Raw genomic sequence first — 18,478 nt, forward strand, 5'->3', positions numbered from 1 at the left:
TCTACTCCTGGTTAATTTGGTTTGAATTGTGACATCTCTATTCTAAACTTTGGTCGAGGGTTGCTTTGTTAGTTGGGACTATACTTGCAACGCAATCTTCATTCTTGAGAAATTCCTAACCGACAATCCAGCCCCGGTCACAGGGCGTGCCATGCTCTAGAGAAGAGCTGGAGTAAGGCGTGCAATGCAGGACCAGAAGCGTGCCACGTTTTGGAGCCAAACCCAGCCAAGCGTGCCATGTTAGGAGCAGTGCGTGCCACACCCTCGGAGAAGAAGCAGAGGTGTTACACGACTGAAGTAGGGCATGCTACGCCCTACGAAGGATGCCAGAACTAGCGTGCAACGAGCAAGGAGGCGTGCCACAATCGTTGGAGAAGAAGACCAGGCGTGCAACGTGGCAAAGAGGGTGTGCCACGCTTGAAGAAAAACAAAACCCTGGGAGCACACAAAGCTGAGGCGTTACATGCCTAGGAAAGGGCATGCCCCGCCCTAGGCTCAGCCCAGTGAGGGTGTGCCATGCTACTAGTGGGTGTGCCACGCCAAGCCTAAAACTCTAGGTCCAATTACACGCCAGTGAGTCCACATGCAACGCCAATTATGATTTCATAAAGTCCACTCTCAGATACTTGATTTTTGTTTTAAAGATTGAAGAAAGATTATGTTTTTATTAGATTTGAATTTGATTTAATTCTATTTTGATTATGTTTTAGAATTTGAATTAGGAGTTTATCTTAATTATTCTGATTAAGATAAGATTTAGTTTTAGAATTAGAATTAGAAAAAAAATCCCTAGGTATAAATAAGTGAATTACATTCATAGAGGACATGAAGCACAGTCTCATTATTATTTTTCAATTCACCATGAGTCACTAATCTCTTCGTCAAAGGGTTAGGAGCTCTATTTCTATTTTCTATGGATTATAGTTTTCTTTTATTTTGAAGTACTACATTGATCTATTTCATCATTGAGTATTTCGTCCTTCATCCTTAAAGGGGGAGAAAGAAAGAGAGACGAACAAGGAGAGAGAAGGGCAGCGCTACTGCCGTTGCTACTGGGGCTCGTCGCCGGAGCCACAACCATCTTCGTCGAAGAAGCTTGTCGGCAATCTGCACTCCGCTGTTAGAGTAGTCGTCGCCGTTGTTGAGCTATATGTCGCTGTAAGAGCTGTTTGAAGTTGTCGTTCTGTTGCGCTCTTACTCAATCGTGTTCTTGATTCACTGCTATTATGGATTTTTTTAATTTGTTCTTCATTTTAATTTGTTCTTGATTTCGGTTTTAGGGTTCACTATTGCTATTCTTGAATTTGATTTTAGGGTATTTGCATTATGAAGTTTCATCGTAGCAGCCATCACCGAGCAGCCTCTCCTCGCCAAGCAATGGCATCCCAAGTCCTCTCCTGGTACTGGTTCAATTTATTTATGCTTGTTCAATTTACTTCTGAGTTGCTGCCTTGTTGGATTTATGAATTTTATTAATAGTCGAATTTAATGATTCTAATGAAGATGGAACAATTCTGCTTGTTCAATTTATTTCTGAGTTGCTGCCTTGCTGGGTTTAGGAATTTTGTTAATACTGCCTTATTCTGCCTTGTTGATTTTGTTAATAGTTGAATTGAATGATTCTGTTGAAAAATATTTAAAAAAATTAAAAAAAAAACTATTTTTCTAACTATTTTAAAGTTGTGATCTTGTGTTCTCTTTGCTGTTATTAGTTGCAGCTACTTAATTATGAAATTTAGAATCTAATAAATATGTCATCTTTTTATGGCTTGCATAGCTTTAATTTGTTCTCACTTTTTGGTAGAAATTGAAAAATAAAAAATACATTCTTATTTGGAATCAAACTTGCCTAAGTATGGAGCTCATCATTCACAATTTTTTTATGCATATATAAGATCAAGTAGAAAGGAAAGAAACGAGAGAACCTACCCAAGCAAAGTAGAAACAAGATGAATGCAATGTGTGTAGAGAAATAGTAATAGAAAAATAATAAGGAACCCATTTGAAGGGAATATAATGTTGATGATAACATATATTATGGTAAGAGAAGAATGGAGGTTGTGACTTATGACAATGTTTTAGATTTTTTATTATTTGAACTTGTGAAAATTTTTGTGTGTGTTTTAACGAATGGATTTAGAGCCTTAATTTTCTTTTAATTAGGCAATCTAATTGATAAGTTATATGTCTCTTGTTGTATACAATAGCATTATATATTATTATATTATGACAGTGGAAGAACTAACCCACCAAATGCGTGGAAACCAAGGAGTTATATGAAATTAGCTATTATATACCAGTTTCGATTAGAAGGTCTTATTGGCTTTATATTTTTCTACCAACATATATAATATTACATGAGAAGGAATTTGGTGAATTACATGAGAAGCAGTAGTATTCATTGAATAAGCTATCTGGATTTTCTTATGCAGAAAAATGCTATATTTACTTTACATTGCTCACAGCCCAACAACATTGAATATGATATGGCTATGGAATGGTGCTTACTACAAGAAAGAGCAGACAAAGCATGGTCAAGATTATATCAGGTATTACATTTAGGTTAATGCGCCTGAAATCATCTTCAAATATGCTTTTGTATTGTATATTGATCATTTATTGTCATGTTTTTATTCTTTAAGCGTCAAGGGGAGAAATTGAGGAAGCTGAAAGCCAAGGTGAAAACTAAAATCTAAATGTCTTGGAACATCTTGTTTTGTATTTGTTAATTGTTACTATTTCTATTTCTTTAATTCTAGGTTTTGATTTTCTTCCTTATTAGAAGAAACTGGGGGTAAGGTCTTCATGGTTTTTATTTGTAATATGCTCTTGGTCGGTGCTTTACTGATTTGCATAACACGTGTTTAATGAATTGCTTGAATGCTTTTTTTCTATCTATGGATTTATTTCATCATTACTCAAAATTTCTGAAATGGATACTAAATACTCATCATCCAAGTTATCTTTGTGACTACTTTGTGATTTGAATGTATTAGTTAAATATATATAGTAGTAGAAGAAAATAAATCAGTCGTATATCTAAGTTGAAGCTATTTTTTCTTATAACATTTGTTTAAAGCCAACCATCTTTGAACCCTGTAATTATTATCTATTTTCTCTGAGTATCCTGTTAATGATTTGCCTTGTGTCAATTTCATGTAGATTAAGAACTTTTTACTTCTACATTTAGTGGCAATCATTTTTTTATTTGATTATTTAGTAGTTATTTACTTGTGACTTGCTCAACTTCATTTCTGTCATGTGCAGCACATCTTTTTTTATTGAATTATTATTTTGAATGAATTTGTCTTCCTTGTTTCTTTGGTTATCTTCTTTCAGAATTATGGGTATTACAACTACTGTAGATACAGAAGCTAGCCATTTAGGTTAGTTATTTTGATGTTCTAAATTTGTTATGTAGCCATTCAAAGGTTTTTAATATTCTTACTGTGAGGGAGATCATAAGATGGGTTCTTTCCACACTGGTGCAGTTCATTAGAGACACGTCCTGTTTCAAAGAGAAAGGGTGATACTGTTATTGGAGGAACTGTGAATGAGAATCGGGTGCTACATATTAAGGCCACCAGGGTTGGCTCAAAGAGTACCCTTTCTCATATTAGAATACTATTAGTGGTGCATCTAAATGTAATATTTTGATGTCTTCTGTATTATTTATGAGACTTTGCCCTGCCGGTATTACATGTAATGGTTATAATATAATATATTTTTATTTGTGTTATTTAGACAAAAAAAACATATCTAGCTTATAATGTAAATTTTATGATTTAGATTTTTTGAATTTGTCTTTTATAGACTTATTTTGTGATTATCATTATTTTGGGATATGATTAAGCTTTAAAAAAAATAAATTTCATAAAATAGAGTAAGCTATGATCACGATTTTAAAATAGAGTAAATATAGATAAGCTATGTATGGTCACGGTTTATAAAAGGATGATCATAGAGTAAGTTATGGTCACAGTTTTAAAGTAGGGTGATTATAGATAAGATATGATCACGGTAAACCATAGTAAGACTATGATCATGATTTTATAAAAGAGTGACCATAGAGTAAGCTATGGTCACGGTTTTAAAGTAGGGTGACCATAGATAAACTATGATCACGGTAAAAACCATGACAAGAGATAAGGCTATGGTCACGATTTTACAAAAGGGTGACCATAGAGTAAGCTATGGTCACAGTTTTAAAGTAGGGTACTTATGGTCACACTAAAACCGTGGCCATAGATTAGGCTATGGTCACGGTATAAAACAGGGGTGACCATAAAGTAAGCTATAGTCACAGTTTTAAAATAGGGTGACGATAGATAAGCTATGGCCACGCTAAAACTGTGACCATAGATTAGGCTATGGTCATGGTTTTACAAAAGGGTGACCATAGAGTAAGCTATGGTCACGGTAAAAAAATGTGGCCTAAAGTGTCAGAATTTAAACATTGCAACCGTAACCATAGATAAAAAAAACCGTGACCATAGTCACTACAAGAAAAATCACTTTTAGCGGCCATTTATTTTGCTTTTAGCGGCAATAAAAATAGCTGCTAATACATTTACCGGCAATTAGACATTAGCCGTCTTATGCTTTGTCGCTAAAAGGTTTTAGCGGCAATTATAACATTTGCCGGTAAGGACCATTTTTATGGCCGCAAAAAGTATATAATTTTTAGCGGCCATTTTCTTGGCAATTTATATGGCAACTAAAAGTAATTCTAAGATTACAATGTTATTCACTTTTAGTTGCCATTACTATTGCCGCTAAAATTCATTTTACCGACAATTTATATAGCCACTAAAATCTTAATTTTTTTAGTTATATTATATTCTTTTTTTAGAAACAATAAACTATCTTTTTCTAGAATTTTAAAATTATTTTCGTCAAAAATAATTTTTGTGCATAATATAAATATATTGGAATTAATTACTACAAAATAAAATATTTTATTAAATTTAAAATATTAATACACAAATTTATCTTAAAAAGTAATAAATCATACAAATCTGTGTTATTGCAGGAAATTTTGGCTATGTTCATTGATACATTGCTCCAGTATGGTTTTCCAAACTAAAACTAGTGAATCTACAACCACTTTTGACAGTTTGGATCAAGAATGAATCTAATCAGAATGGTCCAGATGTATTTTACACCTTAGGCAAGTAAATTACTTTGGACGTCACCATCATAATTCTTGCAAGCCCAAACATATCCACCTTCACTTTTGAGTGCATATGCCACCATATCATCAATTAGCCTATGCTCATACCTGAAGCCACTTATAAAGTGTCAATTATCTATGTGTAATGAATCAAAAAAATTTGGTTCATCAAAATGAAAACAAACCATATTGAATGTTCTTCAAATTTTTGCTTCCATCTCTCTTTATACACCTCCTGGAATATATCTTCAAATTTGTAACACTATCAAACTATAAATGAGTTCAAATATCAACAAAATAAAGAGAGGGTAAGTCTAAATTACTAAGAAATCTGGCATACAACAGTTTTACTTTATTTTGTAGTTAAATTATATTTTGTACTAATTCAAGTTCCTGCTACACAAAATTGTCCCTCGATTCTTGTTACGAAAAAGAAAAAGTTTCACTCTCAATTAATTTATGCCAGTCTAAATTATAGGTTGGTGGCAGAAAACAACATAATAGGCGATTATTGGTGGTGATCATTTTGACAAGTGCTGTATGTATTATTCTATTGGATTTCATAATTTACTACACAAGGAAGAGACTAGTAAAACCTAAAGGCAAGTTCTTGTTGACCTGAGATTGCTGAACATTTTGGTGATGCCTTGGTTGAAGCTAAGACACTGAATTTTGTTTATTCATTTGTTACTTAGGAATCATAAATGCGGCTAGAGATGCATGACATTTTCCTGATTGTGTTCCTAATGTGCATAATAAACATAATAATCAGTATACCATAAACATCCCTAGCATAATAATCACCATGTTTGCATAGAATTAAGTCATTTCAAGCAAAACAAACATGCCAAATTGTAATAGCAAAGACTTGAGACTTGGTTAAAAATTAAAATGGTAGTCTAAAATCTAAACTCTAAAGTGAATAATAACTAGTGTTTGTATTTGAAATAACACGAAATTGCATGCTAGTGTTTGTATTCAAAATAGACAGATTACCATAAATTATTATAGAGGGAGAATAATAAACTGCAAGTGCATTGCAAATCTAATAGTAGTACAAACCTGAAGGGCTCTCCAATGAGAATAAGCCCGAAATGAAACCCAGAAGAATGCGATATTAGGCAAAGGTAAAACCTACAATGTACAATTAAAAATGGTCATGAATTGAAGCCAAGATATATTAAAGAGCAAACACAAGTCCACCGAGCACATACATACCATCAGTGCAGGGGAAAATAGAATAAATGAAACTGTAGCATATAAGTATTTTCGGTGGATAATTGTTCCCTTGTAAATGAGACAATAGTTCATATGGCAATGAAGATTTAAATACATAATTAAATTGGAAGCTACACTAACAGATTCCATATTAAATTATTGCTCCAACACCATCAATTTTTGCTGATTTTTTTTTGAAACAGGTGTTAGAGGGAGAATTACCTCATAGCAATATGTCTTAATCTTCGGCGAACAAATTGTGCATTCAGACTGCAATAACATTGTAATTGTCATATATCAGGTAAGGTTTATAAGCAACTCTTTAAAGGCTCAGACACAGGAATCAAACTCAACATTGCCATACATATCAACCCCATAATAAATATATATCGAACTATCGAAGGCGAATCTACTATTAAGAGTAGTAAACTACTAAATTATTCCAAAACCAAGCAAGTATGCATCAAAACAAGGCTGCGGCACCAACCTTGAAGGGTAAATGACTTCGACGCTAGTGGCTTCATTCGATATAGATTTCAAAAATATCTCTGAGGGCTCAACTTGTGACAAAAGCCATAACTCCAACCTGCAACAACTCAAATCACATTTGAGCATATTATGCATAGTGTAATCAACATTTTTAAAAGACTATTCATTCAAAACCAATAATGTAACAAACTAAGAAACAAACTATCATTTGGCTATTTTTTTCAAATCCCCTTCCAAACCCAAAACTCAAAGCAAGTTCTTTTGTTTCTCTTCTCTTTCCCATTCGTTGAAGCTGATTTGCTGTGTGAAGAAGAAGCCCCAATCCTAAGAAACCCTCCCACAAACAAAAATTAACGGCAAAAAGAAGAAACAATTTTTGCTTAATTTCTTCACTTATGACATTGTTTTCTCTATTATATTCACTTATGTTTGATTGAACAGGTTTTAGTCTCAAAATTAGCCATGAAAATTGAAAATATAGTTCATAATCTTCTACTAATTGAAAATGCAGTTCATAATCTGAATCTATGAATATATTTTCTCCCAAGATAGTTAGTTGAGTAATTTAAAGACAATGAAACCAGCAGTGATGATATTCTAAAAACTACAGAATTAGAAAATACAGCATCAACATTTCACTCCTTGCCAACAATTACTACTGCAAATAGACTCTAAAACATTTTTATATTCTGAGCAATAATACAAACATAATCTTAATGAAACTCTACAGAAAGCATTTCAAACATTTAAACCAAAATTCAAATATAAACGGAGCAAGCAAGCAACAACGGCACAGGCAAGCAAGAATGGAGAAGACAGGGAAAACAAAAAATTAGGATCTGAAACACTTAAACACTTCAATTTCAGCTTGATCTACCAGATTCATTAGGATCAAGCAAGCAAATAGAGCAAAAGTAATAACACAGAGAGAGAATCACATGCTTCTGAATATTCAAACCAAAATCGTAAAAATAAAGGGAGAAGACCTACCGGCGGCGATGATCTTGTGCATCTACGTGCAAGAACAGTGGCGGTGCAAGCGACGGAGGTGTGGTGTTGCGATAAGAGCAGCAATTCTGGTTGAAAGCCCTTGGCGACGTAGATCTGAGATGAACAAACGATGACAGAGATGCGAATCTGAGGCGGATCGGATGGAAACGAAGTCCAAGGAGTAGGATGATGAACGGTGGCTATCGTCAACGGTTACGGTGGTGGTGGTGGTGGTCGGTGATGGCAATGGTTACACGAGTTAACCCAGGCCAGTAGAAAAATCAATCTTTCATTGATGAAGAAAAGAGAGAGCAAGAAAGTGAAGAGAAACAAGGGATGGAGAGGGTTTGGAGAAGCTCGCAGGTGAAGGAGGAAGCGGCGCATGGTGGAAAGGGAAATTTTCTTTTCTTTCTCTTTTTGTGTTTTCTATTTGACTTACGGATGAGATAGGAAAAAATTGAGAATAAGAGTTTAGCGGCAATAACTACAATTGCCACTATAATAATTTAGAAAAAATTAAAAGTAAAAGTAAAAAGGATAATAATTTTCTAGCAATAGTAATAATGGCCACTATAATATATAATAATAATGGAAAATATATAATTGTCATAAAAACATAACTTAAATTAAGAAATTAGTGGCTATTATGTTATTGCCACTAAAAGTTTGTTGCTAAAACATAATTTTTTTGTAGTGAGATCTATGGAAGAGCTTGAGCAAGGTGTGCAACGCGGGAGCAGAGGCGTGCCACATCCTAGAACCAAACCAAGCCAGGTGTGCCACGCTGGGAGCAGTACATGCCACGTCCTAGGAGAAGAAGCAGAGGCGTTACACGCCTTAAGTAGGGTGTGCCACGCCCTATGAAGGATGCCAGGACTAACGTGCAATGAGTAAGGAGGTGTGCCACATCCATTCGAGAAGAAGACCAGGCGTGTAATGTGCTAAGGAGAGCGTGCCACGCTAGAAGAAAAACAAATCCCTGGGAGCACACAAAGTTGAGGCCTTACACGCCTAGGAGGGGGCATGCCCCGCCCTAGGCTCATCCTAGTGAGGGCGTGCCACGCTGCTGGTGGGGTGCCACGCCAAGCCCAAAGCACTAGGCCCAGTTACATGCTAGTGAGTCCACATGCAACGCCAATTATGATTTCACAAAGTCCACTCTCAAATACCTGATTTTCGTTTTGAAGTTTGAAGAAAGATTCTATTTTAATTAAATTTGAATTTGATTTAATTCTGTTTTGATTCTATTTTAGAATTTGAATTAGGAGCTATCTTAATTATTCTGATTAAGATAAGATTTAATTTTAGAATTAGAATTACAAAAAAGCCCTAGGTATAAATAAGTGAATTACATTCACAGAGGACATGACGTTTCTTCAGCACAGTTTCATTGTTGTTTTTCAATTCACCATGAGTCACTAATCTCTTCGTCAAAGGGTTAGGAGCTCTATTTTTGTTTTCTATGGATTATTAATCTAAGTTTTCTTTTATTTTAAAGTATTGTATTGATCTGTTTCATGATTGAGTATTTCATCCTTCATCCTTAAAGGATTAGTAGCATCGACAGGTGTGTTAATCCCGTTTTGAATTTGTTTATTGCTTCAACAAAACTAATATCCGAATTATGCTTGAAAACTCTTTCACGTGACTTTTTTAATCGACTAGACATAGTGGTTTTTAAGTGTGTGACACAATACATGATTTTCAATTACCCTTATTTTAAATACATGGCATATAATTCGGATTAGAATAATTTTTGAAAATTGTGTTTTCTCATAAGATTTAATCGAACAGGACTAGCTTGGATACGTGACATATAATCTGACCTAAGGATTACTTTTGAATCTTAAGAGGAACTGAATCGGTTTTGAACTTAACTTTTCAATTAATTGATTGACCAAGACATTGGCGGTTGGTTAGTTAAAGAGAAATCGAGGAGCCAATACATTGGAAATCGGTTAATTAAGATTCATCGTGAAAAGATCTTTTCTTGCTATAGAATAGGGAAAACAAAGTTTGATTTTTCTAAGAACTTAAACATCTCTGAAACGCTTGACTTCTCCATCATATATTCTCTTTTAATCAATTACACGTTCACTGCCTTCAAGCAATTCAACATTCAATTTCTTTAAGTTTTTAGCAAGTTACAGCATTCATCAATTCCAGGTTTTCTTGATCTAATTAGTGGTTTAACTCGATATTTATGTGCTCAATCCTTTAATTCTCGTGGGAACAATATCCACACACTGTGGTATCACTTGAACGATCCGGTGCACTTGCCGGTATCTGTGAGCTTTATTTTTCGCTCATCACGTTGGTTCTTAATATTAGTTATGATCTGTCACTGTTAAAGTTCGCTGTTGTAATTTTTTTGTAATGTTTCTATAGTTTGAGTGCGAGAACATTAGTGGAAAGAATTGTGTTTTGATAAGATGTTGATGAGACTTATATAATTATTTATTTAGTTTTAATCTGGCTCTATTTAGAATTAACATCCATGTCGACTTAGCAATGGAAGCTGATGTTCGTTGATGGCTGATTTGTGTACTAGAGCAGTGGTAGCAGCTTTAGGTTAATTCTCTGAGTTAATTTAATTTGTTGTTAATTGTTGTCTTATTGTTGATTGTTGTTAATTTTTTTTGAGTTTATTGTTGTTTGAGTTAATTATTTTCTGAGTAAATTAATTGATTGTTATTAATTCTCTATGTTAATCTTAACTTGTTTATTTTCTAAGTTAATTATTAAATTATTGTTTAGTATTGTTAATTTTCTAAGTTTACTAGTATCTGAGTTAATTATTTTCTGAATTAATTCGTGTTGTATTTTCTTACTTATTAGTTTAGAAATTATTGAATTTAAATATTTAAAATTATATATTAAGTTTTTAAACCAACTTTTTAAAAAATTAAAAGTTTAAGTTTACTATCGGTTAAATCCACCGGTAGTTATTAATTATCAGTAGAAATTTTCTGACGTAATTATTGACGTACGTAAAAATTCGCCGGTAAATAATTATCGACGAGGTTTATACCGTCTGATTTATTCTGACGGTAAACATATTACCGGCAAATGTTTTTGTTAAATTCGACGAGCTTTTTGTAGTGACAATCCTACACATAACCCTAAAATTGAAAAAAGAGTAAAGTATCATTTTTGTCCCCAACATTTGGGGTAAGTCCCAAAATTGTCCCTAACATTTTATCGTCTTATTTAAGTCCCTAATGTTTCAAAATTGACTCAATGTTGTCCTGCCGTTAGGGATCCGTTAATAGAATTAACGGCGGGACAAAATTGAGACGATTTTGAAACATTAGGGACTTAAATCAGACGAAAATGTTGGGGACAAAAAAGATAGATAAAATTAAGGTTTAGTTTTATCCTTTAATAATATCAATTTTTTACTGTACATAGTATTCAATTATTTTTTAATCACATATAAGTATATTACACTTAATCACATTACTTTCATTCTAAATAAATTTATTTTTTATAATTGTACACTTAAAGTTATAAGTTAATATAAAAATATAAAAAAATTATTTAGAATGAAAGTAATGTGATTAAGTGTAATTTACTTAGATGTGATTAAAAAATAATTGAACATTATGTACAGTAAAAAATTGATATTATTGAAGGATAAAATTAAAATTTATTTCTTTGTATCATTTTTGTCCCCAACGTTTTCATTCTATTTAAGTCCCTAACATTTCAAAATCGTCTCAATTTTGTCCCGCCATCAATTCTGTTAACGGATCCCTAACGGCAGGACAACATTGAGCCAATTTTGAAATGTTAGGGACTTAAATATGACGATTGAAACGTTAGGGACAACTTTGAGACTTACCCCAAACGTTGGGGATAAAAATGATACTTTACTCTTGAAAAAAAACAACCAAACATTTGACATCGCTCTTTCTTCCCCCACTTCCACTTGTGTCATTTCTGTCTTTCTTTCCTACCACAGCACCATCCATCGCGATTCATAGAGCTGTCAACCACCACCCTCCCTTCGTCGTGACGTGCATCACCTCCAGCCACCGCAGTTCTCCACTCGCGATGCGCAGTGCCTCTGACTACCACGGTTCCCTTATTGCGTCGTGCATCCGCGTCGAACGCCGCAGCTCCCTCCATCCCGACGTACTGCGGCTCCCTACCTCGCATCGCGCCGACCATCGTGGGTCCCTTCTCACGTCGTGCATCCCTGCCGATTCACAGCGCCACTACTACCATAGCATCCGCCGTCCAACCTACCGCCGTCATGCCCTGTGCATTCCTGTTTTATTTTTTTAATTTTTTCAACTATTTTTTTTATGCTTCTTTCTGATCAAATGGATATTTTTTTTAGATGATTTCAGATGTTTCTTGCCGTGGTTTTTTTTATGTGGGTTACTAGATGTTTCTTTCTTAGGTTTCAAGATGTTTCTCTTCAGGGGTGTGTTGCTTTTTTCTTTAATAACTATTTTTTTGGATGTTTCTTTTGGATTAAATATATGTTTCTTTTATAGGGTATCAGATGTTTTTTATATGTTTCTTTTACAGGGTATCAGATGTTTTTATTTGAGTAAGTAGATGGTTTTCTTATGTGGGATACTGGATGTTTTTTCCTATGTTTTGGGATGTTTCTTTTCGAGAGGAGGATAACACGCATTTTTTGAAATTTAAAAAATTGGCTAAGGTTGCTGATACCCTAGTTGGTTACCGAGCGGGATTGTTATTCTATTTATCACTTATCACTACAATTTGATGGTAATTCAAATACATACAATTATTTTCATGTAAAGTGCTAGATAGTAAAAATCATTAAAATACAATTTATTCAAACATATTAAATCGTCTAACGATTCTCAACTAACAACTTTAAATGAAGATAATTGCATGTGAATTACTACCTAATTTGATATTCTTTTGACATTTTTAGTTTATTTTGTCCTCTTGATTATTTATTTATTATGACGGGAGATGGACAAAAAATATAAATACCTAATCATGTCAAACAAAATACATAAGTAACACTAATAATATTAGACCATGGCCCAAGTTACCGGGACTTCACCATCAGCAGTATTGAGTCCCAAGTCATACCAAATAGTTTTAGACACATCAACAATGTTATCCTTGCATGGTGGCTGGCCATTCACGGAGTCACACTCGTCAACCACCTTTGCCGTTGCAGTTCTTTCGTTCTGAGCCGTGATTTTGATCATTTTCCCACACTTCTGTCTGTTGTTGTACCATCCGGTGGACAAGGCCACCACTCTTTCTGGTAAGGGATGAAACTGTATGTCGCATTTGGATTTTCCCGATTCACCCTTAGGACCAAAGTAGTTCCAAGTGAGGATGGCTTTAGTTCCAGAGGGATTATATGGAGGGGAGTAAGGACCGTTAGATTGCAAAGATGTGTTTGTGACATAGGAAAGAATGGTTATGGCATTGAGAAAGCAAAAGTGAACCATGATAAGCACAAGGTTTGTCATGTTCATCAACCTAGCTTGTGTATGTGTGTTATATATAGGGTTAATACTCAAAATCGTCCCTGAAAGATCACGTGTTCTCCATTTTCGTCCCCGAATTATTTTTTTAATCAAATTAGTCCCTGAATGAATATTTTTAAAACACGTTCGTCCTTCCGTTAACCTCGTGACGCTGCCGTTAAAAATCTACTGACCTGGAACCTGAGCCGGCAACTCATCCTACCAAATGACGTTGTTTTGCACTTTAATAGTATGGAAGTTGTGAAACGCCACCGTTTTGAGAGTAGAGAGTGTAACGTTTTACACTTTGTCTCCTGAACAAGTCCTTATTTCTTCTTTTTTACTCTCACCGTGACTTTCTGTTTCTTTGACCCATAAGCTACCATCACGAAGATGAAGAAGACCACGCCATCATCCGCAACCATTAGAATAATTATGGAGCGTTGTTCGTGCGTCAGTTCTGGAGCTTGGTGGGAATCTCGAAGGCAACGACACAATATGGTTTCTATGTTTGACGTGAGAGGTAAAGTTTTTGTATCTTGTAAAAAAAATTGGTAACCCTTACTTTTCCCATTATATGATTGAGTCATGGTGAAGAATCTGTTAGTGCATATGGTTTAGGGTTTCATCCCAGGGTTTGGTTTATGATCGGTTATATGGGTAACAATGGCAAGACTCTGTTTTTATGGCTTCAAAAAATAATACAAGTTGTTTGTGTTAATGAAGTAATGGTTACCTATTTAGTTGTTGTGTTGGTGATGAGTTAGTGTTATGCATGTTCTCTGTTAATTTTTTATAGTGTTTAGAGGCATTGATAGTCTTAGATGGCTTACTACATTGATTTTTTTCTTAATATTGTTGTTTGCTATTATGTAGATGGACGGTCCTCCGATAACATTCATATTTCATCATTGTGAAAATTTTAAAAATGATGAGAAAGGAAGTAGAATATATGAACCAGATAATACAGAAGTCTTTATGGGGGTTGATGAGGATACTCTTGATATTTTTTTTTAAGGATACTATAAAGAACTGGGATATGCTGGGGGGACGTATGTTGGTGGAAAGTTCCTTGGCTATCGCTTGAGGGTGGGTTGAGAAAGTTAGAGACTGATAAAGATCTGCTTAAAATGTGTAAGACTTATAGAAGGAATCACAACGTTATGAACATATTATTTGAATATGGAGTTTCAGAGCCACACGTGGTGGAATGCATGAGTGAGCATGATGAAGTGATTCTACCAAAGAATGCCTCTTTATTGAAGCTGCCCAGGACACAGCCTACAATGCAAGCTAGCAAAATGCATCCCAGCCCATAAAGAGCCACTCACAACCATTGAAGACTAACCTTCTCCACTCCCCTTCCAAAAATATAGCCAAAGCTAGTCCCACATCTACTGGACCCAATTCTTATCCCAAGAAAATGGATCATCTGCAGCCCAATAAAAGGTCCTCCCAGCCCACACAGAAGCCCATTGAGAAGCCCAATTCTCAGCCCACCAAAAAGTGCAATTCTCATCCCATATAAAAGCCCAAATCCCAGCCCAAGTTCCAACCAAAAAGTTTTTTCCAACCTGTAAAACCTTGCACTGATCCTTTGAAACCTACTGTTAAACCAAGAAGTGGCCATCAACCTCCAAAGAAGTCACATGCTCAAAATAAGAACAAAGATCCTCTGCAATTCACAAGGTCTGGTCGAGCTGTTAAGCCACCCCCAATTCAGGATGATAGTGACTCTCATGACTCATATGAGAGTACTAAGGACAGTCTGTATAAACCCACTAAAGTCTTGGGAGATCTCAGTGACACTGACAGTGGCAGTGATGACTTCAACAGTAGAGGGCCAAGGAAAACTGATTGCAGAGAGAAGCACAGACCAGCTTCTTCTAGAGGGACTGAAAAGGTTATTGACACCGATGACTCGAGCTATGAAGATATTGAAGAAGATGAGCCATCTGATTTTGGTAATTCATGATTGGTCTTTCTTATGTTACTCATGTTATTTTATATCACACATGTTGATTGGAATATTGAACTTTATTTTACTTGGATTGACATACTCAGAAGAGGAAACCAAAATTAAAGGTGAATTTGACTGTGACTCCTAGCACTCGGAAGCATAGTTATCAGAACCGAACCGGTGATCAAACTAGTCAAGCTACTGGTTCATTGGTTTATTGGTTCAACCAATAAATCACTGGTTGAACCGATAAAACCGGTCTCACGTAAATATAAAATATAAAATAGTTAAAAACTTAAAATTAAAATTTGAAATACATATTTTCACTAACATTTTATGAAGAATCAAGTCTCAACTTCTAAAAATAACTAATATAAAAAAAACCATAAAATTTATCAGTAATACTACAATAGTATCTTAATTTGATACAATAAAAAAAATAATTAATTCACAAAGCCTATCATCTAACTATAATATCAGTAGATTTTAACACTAATATCAAAACAAATAACCTTAATCACAATACTAGCAATAAAATAGATCAAGTAAATTAATAAATTTTTAGTGAAATTTATATTTATATTAATAATGGTATATAATTAAAATATAATTAATTTGAAAAATAGAAAAATCAAAAATTAAATTAAATTAGATATTTATGTATACTATATAATTAGTATTTATCAAATATAGTACTTAGAAGTGCAATGGCAGAGTGGCAAGTGGACGTTGCTTTTACTATAAGGTTCTTGGTTCAAAACCTGGTGAAGACATTTTAAAAAATATTTCAAGCAGACTGGTTCGGTTAGACCGGTTTGCACCGATTCTCGTCGGTTTTGACCGGTTTAATTCGGTTTTTACCGGTTGATACTGGTTTTCTTCCTTAAACGGTCCAGGGAGTAAACCGAACCGGACTAAAGTTTGGTTCACCGGTTTTTTGGTCGAACCGGCCGGTCCAGTTCGGTTTTTACAACTATGCTATGAAGAGGAAACTACTGTGTATCCACCATACAATGAAAAGGCAAAGTTCGGAAACCTCAAGCTTGAGGTAAGCATGATTTTTAAGTCGAAGCACCACTTTATGAATGCAACTAGGGATTACACCATACAATGGGGTAGGAATATCATTTTTACTAAAAATGACAACATTAGAGTCAGGGCTGTATGCAAAACAGAGGGATGTCCTTGGGTTGTGTATTGTGCATGTAACAAGCAAAATGGGATTTGACAGATTAAGACATTAGTTGATGAACACACATGTACTAGGAAGAGAAAGAACAGGGCTGCAACACATGAGTGGACTTTGGTTAAGCTGGTTCCTAAGCTTAGGAAGCACCCAACAATGAAGCATAGAGAGGTTTATGACTGGTTTGTGAGGAAGTGCAACATTAAGCTAAACAGGTCCTGCATTACTAGGGGCCTTAAAGTCAGCAAGAAAAGTAGTGGAAGGAGATGAAGTTGCACAATATGCACTTATCTGGGATTATGCTAACCAACTGTGGACCACTAATCCAGGTTCAACAGTCCAAGTTGGTGTCATTCCCATGCCTGAAAGTCCTCCACAGTTTCAAAGGTTTTATGTATGTCTCGATGCGTGTAAGAAAGGCTTCAAGGCTGGTGTCAACCGTTGATTGGCCTGGACGGAGCCTTTCTGAAGACCTTGTATGGAGGATAGCTGCAGACTGCTTGTGGCCAAGATGCCAACAATCACGTGTTCGTGATTGCTTCTACAATTGTGGATGTTGAAAACAGAGACAATTGGCAATGATTTCATGAACTGCTACACAACAACCTTGGTGATTACAAGGAAAATGGATGGGCCTTTATTTCAGTTATGCAGAAGGTAAGGACTAATTTGATCCACGAAATGATTTTAAAGGACATATTTGATTTAATGAAATGTCTTTTGAGGACTGTTTTAATACAATATCTTTTCGCTGTAAACTGCTTTTCCAGGGATTAATCCCAGCCATGCAGGAAGTGATGCCAATAGTTCACCATCAATTTTTCGTGTGGCATCTCTGGAGGAATTTTTCGAAGCAGTGGGGGAGTATACAACTAAAGAAGTTGGTGTGGGAATGTGCTAGATCAAGGACTGTGAGTGAATTTGATAGAAACATAAAGAGAGTCAAGGTGATAAACGAAAGGGCATGGGCTTATCTGGATAAGTGGCCGAAGGAGGCATGGACTAAAGCTCATTTTCGTGATGGGCCAAAAATGCACACTATTTGTAACAATGCTTGTGAGTCGTTTAATGCAAGGAAAAAGCATGATAGGGCGAAGCCTATCCTCACATTGGCAGAGGAAGTCAGGAGGATCATAATGAAGACCATGGTTGACAATAGGCAGAAACTAGCAAACTACCAGGGAATTCTGCCTCCAGTGCAACAAAGCAGGCTTGAGGCAACAACAAAGCTTTCTCAGCATTGGTCCCCACAATGGAGTAGTGATCAGAATGAGGACTTATATGAGGTTCAAGGCTGGCCAAGCACAATGGTTGTTAACTTAGGAAAGCATACTTACACATGTAGATTCTGGAAGCTAACAGGTATATTTTCTCAATCTTTATGTAAATGTACTATATTAATAATGTAAATTGGTCTGGAAATGTAACTGCATGCACATGTATGCCTTGTATGCATGCCATATCATGTATACAAGCTAAGAATGATAAGAGGGCTGAGGATTACTGCCATGAGTAGTTAACCATGGAATCATACCGAAAGACATATGCTTTCCATGTTAACCAAATCAAGGGCCAAGACTTATGGGAAAAAATAGGTAGACTTGCCCCCAATCCCACCTCCAATTAAGCCCAAACCAGGTAGACTCACAAAGAACAGAAGAAAAGACAAAGATGAAGGAGGCTCTGGTTCCAAGACAAGGATGAAGAGAAAATATAATCCCATCCGATGCATGTTTTGTGGTGAGGTTGGACACAACAAGAGAACATGCAAACTGAAGAAACAAGCTGATGCTGAAGAAGAAGTAAGGTTAATGCAACTGCAACTTGCAGTTGTTGATCCTAACACAGATGCACCAATGAACTCCCAAATGATGCTGCTCATGTTGCCCCAATTAACCCTGTTCCAGTGTCTATTTCTCCACCACCATTAAGATCGAATGCAGCCTCACAGATAGTCCTAAACCAACCGGAAGGAATCCCAGCAACCCAAA

At 35.4% G+C, this 18,478-nt stretch overlaps 1 protein-coding gene and 2 long non-coding RNA genes across 10 annotated transcripts; 1 reads left to right on the top strand and 2 right to left on the bottom strand.

The window, feature by feature from the left end:
- Positions 1 to 207: 207 nt before the first annotated feature.
- On the top strand, positions 208 to 3,793 carry LOC112775048 (uncharacterized). Of its 3 annotated transcripts, none has more exons than XR_011877195.1 (7): positions 208 to 573; positions 994 to 1,158; positions 1,315 to 1,400; positions 2,433 to 2,549; positions 2,643 to 2,678; positions 3,340 to 3,386; positions 3,492 to 3,793. It is a non-coding gene; the product is annotated as an uncharacterized lncRNA (long non-coding RNA). The 3 variants fall into 3 exon arrangements; XR_003189435.3 differs by lacking the exon at positions 208 to 573 and adding an exon at positions 689 to 888; XR_003189434.3 differs by lacking the exon at positions 208 to 573 and having other exon boundaries at positions 690 to 1,158.
- A 1,145-nt stretch (positions 3,794 to 4,938) lies between these two features.
- LOC112777257 (uncharacterized) lies at positions 4,939 to 8,349 on the bottom strand. Of its 6 annotated transcripts, none has more exons than XR_011877550.1 (7): positions 7,871 to 8,349; positions 6,879 to 6,977; positions 6,614 to 6,661; positions 6,236 to 6,307; positions 5,792 to 5,916; positions 5,359 to 5,408; positions 4,939 to 5,281 (listed from the first exon to the last, which is right to left on the bottom strand). It is a non-coding gene; the product is annotated as an uncharacterized lncRNA (long non-coding RNA). The 6 variants fall into 6 exon arrangements; XR_011877549.1 differs by having other exon boundaries at positions 5,359 to 5,419; XR_011877547.1 differs by having other exon boundaries at positions 5,359 to 5,443.
- Positions 8,350 to 12,891: 4,542 nt separating this feature from the next.
- LOC112778793 (ripening-related protein grip22-like) lies at positions 12,892 to 13,344 on the bottom strand. Its single transcript, XM_025823078.1, has one exon. The coding sequence runs from the start codon at positions 13,342 to 13,344 to the stop codon at positions 12,892 to 12,894; it is 453 nt and encodes a 150-aa protein (XP_025678863.1).
- Between the last annotated feature and the right edge of the window lie 5,134 nt (positions 13,345 to 18,478).

The sequence above is a fragment of the Arachis hypogaea genome, chromosome 19, assembly GCF_003086295.3.
Source record: "Arachis hypogaea cultivar Tifrunner chromosome 19, arahy.Tifrunner.gnm2.J5K5, whole genome shotgun sequence".
Lineage (NCBI taxonomy): Eukaryota > Viridiplantae > Streptophyta > Magnoliopsida > Fabales > Fabaceae > Arachis > Arachis hypogaea.

Bases quoted from the DNA above. Each gene is read 5' to 3' on its own strand.
- LOC112778793 (XM_025823078.1), bottom strand. From the start codon at position 13,344: ATGACAAACCTTGTGCTTATCATGGTTCACTTTTGCTTTCTCAATGCC.